The sequence below is a fragment of the Palaemon carinicauda genome, chromosome 31, assembly GCF_036898095.1.
Source record: "Palaemon carinicauda isolate YSFRI2023 chromosome 31, ASM3689809v2, whole genome shotgun sequence".
Classification (NCBI taxonomy): Eukaryota; Metazoa; Arthropoda; class Malacostraca; order Decapoda; family Palaemonidae; genus Palaemon; species Palaemon carinicauda.
In genome coordinates, this window is record NC_090755.1 from 58,974,640 (window position 1) to 58,984,639 (window position 10,000).

Genomic DNA, 10,000 nt, shown 5'->3' on the forward strand with positions numbered 1-10,000 from the left:
TATTATTATTACTAGCCAAGTTACGACCCTAGTCGGAAAAACAAGATGCTATAAGCCCAAAGGCTCCAACAGGGAAAAAATTGCCCACTTAGGAAATGAAGGAAATGAAATAAGGAAATAAATGAATGATGTGAATATAAATTAACAAAATATTTTAAAAACAGTAACAACATCAAAACAGATACGTCATATTTAAACTATAAAAAGACTTATGACAGCCTGTTCAACATAAAAACATTCGCTGCAAGTTTGAACTTTTGAAGTTCTACTTATTGTAATGCACTACCAGCTACCACCACCCACTGCCATTTGCTGACGCAACCACACGGCCTTCTTTGTGGTATAACCTGTCAGAGACTTTTTGAAAATCGCTCACCATTATCTACTCCTAGCATATTGACGCAAAGGGCCTAAGTAAGATTTCTCAAGTCGTCTCTATCTTGAGCTTTCAAATCGATACTTCTCCAGACGCAAAGGGCCTAAGTAAGATTTCTCAAGTCGTCTCTATCTTGAGCTTTTAAATCAATACTTCTCCATTCGTCGTCTTCTACTTCACGCTTCATAGTCCTCAGCCATGTAGATCTGGGTCTTCCAACTCTTCTAGTGCCTTGTGGAGCCCAGTTGAAAGTTGAAAGTTTAGAAATATTTAGGTGTTCATAAATGATCATTTTAAGTCATCGCTTTTCAGTTGAAAAATTATAATCACTACTCTACACGACTTAGATTATGCAAATCTACTCAGAATGTTTTAACAAACAATAGCAAAACATTAACAGCAAATGAAAATGATAGCCAGCTTACATAAAGTATAGCAAATTTTAAGTAATTTTGTATTTTTCCTAGCTATACTTACAGGGAACTTCCTTAGGAGATCTGGGGCGTCAGTCTCCGTACCGACCAGAATTTTCCATTAGGCCTCCACAGTTCTCTCTCTCTCTCTCTCTCTCTCTCTCTCTCTCTCTCTCTCTCTCTCTCTCTCTCTCTCTCTCTCTCTCCCCCCCCCGCACCATACATCTGGCAGTACCCACAAACCCTACTGGGGGAATGAGAGTACTCAACCGGTACGGGTCAAGGCCAGGCATAATCACCAGTACGAATTTAAGATTTATTAACCAAAGTATTTACAGCATTATACAAGATTCACAGAAATACTCACGGCATACCAAACTAAATATCAATATACGTGAATTCATACGAAGAAGGTCTTGAGTTGACTTCACTAACTAATATGCAACGAGGGACAGAGGACGTTGCCTATCATTATTACTTGCCAAGCTACAACCCTAGTTGGAAAAGCAGTATGCTATAAGCTCAAGGGCTCCAACAGGGAAAATAGCACAGTGAGGAAAGGAAATAAGGAAAAACCTAATAAAGGTTTAAGAACAATAATAACATTTCAATAAATCTTTCATATATAAACTATAAAAACTTGACAATAACAAGAGGAAGAGACACAAGATAGAATAGTGTGCCCAAGTGCACCCTCAAGCAAGAGATCTCTAACCCAAGGCAGTGGAAGACCATGGTACAGAGGCTATGGCACTACCCAAGACTAGAGAACAATGGTTTGATTTTGGAGTGTCCTACTAGAAGAACTGCTTACCATAGCTAAAGAGGCTCTTCTACCCTTACCAAGAGGAAAGTAACCACTAAACAATTGCAGTAGTTATTCTCTTGTGAGAAGAAGAATTGTTTGGTAATTTCAATGTTGTCAAGTGTATGAAGAAAGAGGAGAATGTGTTAAAATAGGCCAGACTATTTGTGTATGTGTAGGCAAAGTGGAAATAAGCCATAACCAGAGAGAGGGATCCAATATAATACTGTCTGGCCAGTCAAAGGACCCAATAACTCTAGTGGTAGTATCTCAACGGGTGGCTGGTGCCTTGGCCAACCTACTACCTACTATATATAAAAAGTTGACATGTAAGAACACAGCTTCTGACGTTGAACAAAATAATTTTTGAGCTTTTTTAACTTCTTCAAAATGTTATATTGTTGCAAGTTCAGTAACAAATTCCAGGTCACAGTGGATGTAGCTGAAATATCTCCACTGACGAGTAGTGTTCTCTCGTTCGTCACCTGTCCTGTATATACAAGGGGGCAATACTCCCGAACGTTCCTGACGGACTAGAAACGCCCAGGACAAGCATTACGTTACGTGACGTCACGCCACGGACCCACTCTAGAATCATCTTGGATAACTCACGCTCGTCAGACGGTTGGCGCCGAAGCAGAATCCAGAACTCTCATCCCAGAACGCAACGATATATCAGTCATAAATTGTTTTATTTTTACATCAACGCACATGGACACATTAATTGGCCTCAGGGCACGTATCCTTCCGCCTGGGGTAGTCCTCACAGAAAACGGAAGTAGGGTAAACTACACAAAACTCTGGTCGGATGAGAGGAGATTCAAGTTATCTCCTAAGAAAGTAGTTCGAGGTAATTATGTTAGGAAAAATACAAATTACTTAGAATTTGTGATATTTTTTATATCATATATGAAAAAATAAGCCCTTTTCACAAGTTTTGTAATACAATATACGTAAATTTAACGTACATATAACATCTTGTCTTAAACTTATATCTCACAATCAGACCAAACGATGAGTAAATTTCCATCATGCATTTCTGGTGGCTTTGCATTCTGCCAGACAAGGGTTCGAGTCCCGCTCAAGCTCGATAGTTTCTTGTAGTGTCTATTACCTCACCATCCTTGTGGGCTAAGGATGGGCATTTTGGGGAAGCATATAGGTCTATTTGCTAAGTTATCAACAGCCATTGCCTGGCCCTCCCTGGTTCAAGCTTGGGTGGAGAGAACCTTGGGCTCTGATCATATTTATATATGGTCAGTCTCTAGGACATTGTCCTTCTAGCTAGGCCAATGTCCCTGTCCCTTGCCTCTGCCATTCATGAGTGGCCTTTAAACCTTTTTCTCATAGGTTTTATGACTGGTATAAATTTAATAATAATAAAGTAGAATAATTTTTCAGTGGTTTATCTAACTGTTATGAGTTTTTTTTCCAGGGGAAAAAACTAGAATAGTTATTTATTTAACTGTTTTTTCCAAGTATTTTGTTTCCCCCCCCCCCCTCGAAAAAAATTATATATTCATACCTTTTATATGATTGAACTGTTATCTCCATTTCTCGTAACCACCACGTAAACAGGTTATTATAATTACCGTATATCTAAAAGGTAAGGTAATGTTATATTCTTTCAAATACCCCAGATCCAGCTTTTCCCTTAAAGCTAAGTATAACGAGATACTTTACCTGGAAGAGCATTTGATACTGGAAGAAGAAATAGGAACACCGCTAACATCCAGTGCGTTGCCATAATGACTTCAATCTGGAAAGAAAAAAAACAATTTCTTAATAATTATATTGTTAACAAGAAAAAGAAGCAATAGAAATATAGTAATTACAATGATGATGACAGTAATGATGATAATTTTTTTAGAGTACATCATATAAGTTGATATTACTGGTTTATTTAGTATAGGTAATACAACAATCTATGATATGGCAATGAAATAACAGAAACAAATATAGATATATTATTAATGTTATTAATAGCAAAGCTATAACCCTAACTGGAAATACATAATGCTACAAGCCTAAGGGCATCAAAAGGGAAAGCAGACTTGGAAAGGATATAAAGAACTGCTGAATAAACCATAAATGAGAAATGATAGAATATATATTAGATATATTAAAATAAGTAACAACGTCAAATAACAAGGTCGTATAACGACGATGAAACGAGACTTATGTCAACTCATTTAATAGAAAAGCTTTTGCCAAAAGTTTGAATTTTCACCGATTCAACCACCAGGTTTGGATAATCATTCCATAATCAGGTCACAGCTGAAATGAAACATCTAGAATACTGCGTTATATAGATCTTTATGATGGCGAACGCATGACTGTAACTGCGTACATATATAACAACAATGTATAGTGCATAATTCCATTTAATAACTCATATACTACCGCTAGAGAGTTATAGGGTCTTTTGATTGGCCAGAGAATACTACATTTGATCCTTATCTCTGGTTACGAGTCATTTTCCCTTTCCCTACACATACACAACGAATAGTCTGGCCTATTACTTACATATTCTCCTGTCCTTGTACACCTGACAACACTGAGATTACCAAATAATTCTTCTTCACCCAAGGGGTTACTGCACTGTAATTGTTCAGTGGCCACTTTCCTCTAGGTAAGGGTAGAAGAGACTCTTTAGCTATGGTAAACAGCTCTTCAAGGATAAGGACACTCCGAAATCAAACCATTGTTCTCTATTCTTGGGTAGTGCCATAGCCTATGTACCATGGCCTTCCACTGTCTTGGGTTTGAGTTTTCTTGCATGAGGGTACACTCGGGCACACTATTCTATCTTATTTCTCTTCCTCTTGCTTTGTTAAAGTTTTTATAGTTTATATAGGAAATAATTATTTGAATGTTGTTACTGTTCATAGAATATTTTATTTTTCCTTGTTTCCATTCCTAACTGGGCTATTTTCCCTGTTGGAGCCCCTGGGCTTATAGCATCCTGCTTTTCCAACTAGGGTTGTAGCTTAGCAAGTAATAATAATAATAATAATAATAATAATAATAATAATAATAATAATAATAATAACAACGTCAGTATCCTGACGCTCTGACTCAAGGTATAATAGCTAGGGAGGCTTTTGTGCCAATGGGGTCCAGCATTTCTCGGTGGTCCTTCAACTGACGATCTAGTAAGTTTGTGCTTCAACTATCCACTGAGGAGTCCCGGTGTTTCTTCACCTCAGTAATAAGTTATCCACGCAATAAGAGGTTGCTTCTCCTGTAGGTGTACAGTGCCATCAGTCACGTAGTGCCCTGTAGGCATTACTTAAGAGTCTGCAGAATTCATCCGGTCCTTAGCTGCACTTGCTTTACATTTTACAATATCTTTTTTCTCGTTTCCGTTGTTCCATTTTGCTATCCAGCATATATTATCTTTTTCTTTATGGTATAACCGCAAGTCCCCCCCCCCCCCCAATGGCATTTGGTCGCTGAATGGTCTCACAGGCCCTAGTGCCAAGTTATATAGCTCTAATTCATAAATTCAGTCCAAAGGGTTGGGTCCACATAACAAATAGGTCAAAGATCTCTTATTAATTTCATACCATTCATATTTATTGCTTCAAAATTTAGGGTGAGAACACATAGATATATATACAGTATATATATATATATATATATATATATATATATATATATATATATATATATAAATAAATAAATATACAGTATACATATAATATATATATATAAAGTATACATATATTGTATATATAATTTATATATATATATATATATACTGTGTGTATATATGTGTATATATATATATATATATATATATATATATATATATATATATATATATGTATACATGAAATGTGTGTATATATATATATGTATATATACATATATATATATGTATATATACATACATATATATATATGTGTGTATATATACTTATATATGTATATATATACATAATACACATGCATATATATATATATATATATATATATATTTACTGTATATGTATGTATGTATATATATGTATATATACATGTATATATACCGCATATACATTATATACATATATATCTAGCATTATAGCCTATTGTATATTACTTTTACACGTCCGCTATCACTTTCAACATCAGTGTAGGATATGAAAGTATTAGACAAACCCATGATCTTGCTTTTTGTCATAAGTTTCCTTTACAACAGCTTTCATTTATTTAATCCCTTAATGAGATAGACCACCTCATTTTTCTTCATTAGATCTCTTCCTGTAAGTTTTTATGCGTGTGTGTATGTTTGTGCGTTGTAGCGTATGTGTTGCTTAACAAAGAGAATGGCAATGCATTGTACTGTCGCAATGGGTGTAGTCGCGAAAGTTGCCTGTAAACCTACATGAATATGTCATATATTATTATTATTATTATTATTATTATTATTTATTACTACGCTAAAACCCTGGTTGGAGAAGAAGGATGCTATAAGCCCAAGGGCTTCAAAAGGAAAAATAGTCCTGTGAGGAAAGGAAACGAAATAAACAAAAAGGTTAACAATTAAAATAGAATATTTTAAGAATATTAACAGCAATGAAATAAATCTTTTATAAATTAACTATAGAAAATTGGAAAGATTAAACGGAAGAGAAAAAAGATTGAATAGTGTGCCCGAGTGTACCCTCAAGCAAGAAAACTCTAATCCATGACAATGGAAGCCCATGGTACAGAGGATATGGCACTACCCAAGACTAGAGAACGATGGTTTGATTTTGGAGTGTCCTTCTCCTAGAAGAGCTGCTTACCATAGCTAAACAGTCTATTCTACCCTTGCCAAAAGGAAAATAGCCACTGAACAATTAAAAGTGCAGTAGTTAACCCCTTTAGCGAAGATGAGTGGTAATCTCAGTGTTGTTAAGTGTATGAGTACAGAAGAGAATGTGTAAAGAATAGGCCAGACTATTCGGTGTATGTGTAGGGCAAGGGAAAATGAACCGTAACCAGAGAGGGGGATCCAATGTAGTACTGTTTAGCCAGTCAAATGCAGTGTTTTTAGTCCACTGCAGAGCAAAGCCTCACCATGTCAATTCATGTCTGGAGTTTGGCCAGTTTTCATCATCACGCTGGCCAGAGTGTGTTGGTGATGGTGGGAGATCTTTGTCTGATCGCTCACAGAATACCAACCTAGTAGGGGTGGCCCTGACTAGTACAGCTTTGCTATCATGGTGATATGCAAACCCTTTCTCCATGCTAAGTTATCCTCAGTCAGAAAGGTGTATGTATATATATATATATATATATATATATATATATATATATATATATACATAGCATATATATATATACATATATATATATATATATATATAATATATATATATATATATATATATATATATATATATGTACATATATATATATATATATATATATATATATATATATATATATATATACAGTACATATATATATATATATATATATATATATATATATATATATATACATAGCATATATATATATACATGTACACACACACACATATATATATATATATATATGTGTGTGTGTGTGTGTGTACAGTATATATGTATGTGTGTGTCTGTGTGTTTGGGAATAGCTATGAATATTTGTATATCTTTTTCAACAGATGAACAACCATCAATTCCTAAAGAGTAACCATTTTCATTTGTCTTACTTTTTAATCGCTAATAATGGAATATCATCTGAAGGTTTTTTAATAATTGTTCAGAAAGGGTGGATAGAAGCTGTAGACATTTCTATATATTTACATGGCTGAAACTTTCTCTTGAGACGACTAGAATGACATTCTCTCTTGTAATAACACATATGCTACATATGATGATAATGGTAATAAATTTCGTCAGCATCATAATCGTAAAATAGGTAATTAATTAATTTAGGAAATCGAGAGGTAAACGTATATCTGCGTTTTGTAATGGTGCGTGTATATATACTATATATATATATATATATATATATATATATATATATATATATATATATATACATATATATACAGTATATATATATATATATATATATATATATATATACACAGTATATATATATATACATATATATATATATATATATATATATATATATATATATATATGTATGTATGTATACATGTACATATATATATCATCACCAGATATGTACAGTATATATACATTGTATATACATTATATACCTATCCACTGCTTGTTGCACTACTAGTATTTCAGTATGTAAACTCTAAAGACTACCAACTACACACACTAATGATGCATCGATTGTTTGTGGCTTTCATTTCAGAGTTTTTTTTTTCTTTTTTCTGAAGAAGTGTACGGAATACACGAAAGCGCTTGGTATTTAGTCTTTTAATTACCTATTTCCTGTGGATTTTATACTTACGTGTGTGTGTGTGTGTGTATATATATATATATATATATATATATATATATATATATATATATATATATATATATATACATATATATATGTATATACATATATATATATATATATATATATATATATATATATATATATATATATATATTTATACATATACCCTTTCCTCACTGGACTATTATTCCCTGTTGGAGCCCTTGGGCTAATAGCATCCTGCTTTTCCAACTGGGGTTGTAGCTTAGCTAGTGATAATAATAATAATAGCTCCCATAGTGATTGACCCTTATTCTTTTCAAAAGAAAACAAGGTCGCTATCTTTTAGAAAGTAAATATTTTTAATATTTATAATTAAATTCGGCGTTGGCAGGAAGTAAATAAGTGTCATATGACGCAATGCCAAAGAACATGTCCCTGAAAATGCAGATATTATTACCTTGCGTTAGGAAAAGTACAGATTATATTAATGTTTGTGTCGAAACGCTGAAGAATGCGGCTGCAAATATAATGAAGTCTGATGGCTTTAATGAGTGAGAATGAAGAATCCAAGGAGATGTGGCTGAATAATATGAATAATGGATTAAGAACGAAGGTACCGAAGTGGAAGGAGTTTGTGACGAGCTTGCAAAATTTATGGATGGGATCACTTTCAGCATGGGTGGAGCTAAGCGGGGAATGGAGAAGGAAATGGGTGGATAATGAAATAACGGTTTAGTTTGGAAAGGAAGAAAAAAAGAGGCTGAGAACTGCAGCTGCAGAACAGTATACTTAATCTCGCATCAGTAATTTAAAGGATGACGAGATGTGCAAGACGTAGGAGAAATACTTGGTGGGTTTATATTTGCATGGCGTTTTCAATCAAGGGCCCTTACCCCAATTGTAGTGTGACGGGCCGAGAGAAGGTTGTGAACTCAAAGGCAGTGTGAAAGCAACTGAGTTAATTTATTATAGAACACTCTCCTTTATATACAAAACCTCAAGGCAACAGGAAATTACATGTTCGAGAAATAGACAATGTTACATGGGAGAAACACAGGCATGTTTATTCTGGTTCTTTTTAGTGCGAGGGAAGAGCGAAGATACAAGCATAATATATACAAAATGAATTATGTGGGATCGTGTGACACACGGTTGGTACAGTAGTAAGATGGGAAAAGTTAATTTATGCCTGGTGAGGAACTTTGGATTCTTTTAAGCCGAGATCAAAGTGGGAATGAAAGAGTTAGGAATTTGATTAGAAATAAAAGGCTTAATCTGAGCCGAGTTTTTCGAGTAGGTCAATGTTAACGAGAAATGTGTTGTAAGAATAAAAATGTAAACAGAGAGGCGTTATTTGCGTTCAGAAGAGTGGTTGAATACAGTGAACAGATTTGAGTTTGATGAAGCTGATGCAAGGGATGATAATTTTGATGGAAATATGGAAATACCCTCGAAACAGACTGCTCAAAATTACATAGGGTCAATTTAAGAGTGTAAAATGAATTCCGTAAATCTGAGAAAGTTTGTGTAAGTGACTGGAAGATGTTATGTATCTAACGAATATTAGTATTGATATTGAGAGATTTTGAGTATATATTAAATATATGTATTTAGGATCAGCTGGAAGAGATAGAGGTAGGATGAGAGAAAACGTGTGGCACGAACTTTGTTATGAATGGCATGCAGTGTTGCCAGATGGGTTAGTCTAAAAATCCCCAAAACAACGAAAAAAATCCCCATTTCCACAAATATATTTTCTTCTGATCCTGTAGGCTTTACTAATATAGAAATTACTCACTATACTTCTCTTGCTTGAGGGTACACTGGGGCACACTGTTCTCTCTTGTTTCTCCTCCTCCTTGTTTTGTTAAATTTTTTATAGTTTATATAGGAAATATTTATTTCAAGATTGTTGCTGTTCTTAAAACAATTAATTTTTTCCTTGTTTCCTTTCCTCACTGGGCTGTTTTCCCTGTTGGAGCCCCTGGGCTTATAGCATCCTGCTTTTCCAACTAGGGTTGCAGCTTAGCTAATAATAAT

At 34.2% G+C, this 10,000-nt stretch overlaps 1 protein-coding gene across 1 annotated transcript in view; it reads right to left on the reverse strand.

The window, feature by feature from the left end:
- The window catches only part of LOC137624761 (uncharacterized), a 242,064-nt gene that overhangs the window by 26,747 nt on the left and 205,317 nt on the right, over positions 1 to 10,000 (reverse strand). The window contains exon 3 of the mRNA XM_068355713.1: positions 3,278 to 3,353. Coding sequence (XP_068211814.1) covers positions 3,278 to 3,341 — 64 coding nt within the window. The 5' untranslated portion in view covers positions 3,342 to 3,353. The remainder of the gene's footprint in view (positions 1 to 3,277; positions 3,354 to 10,000) is intronic.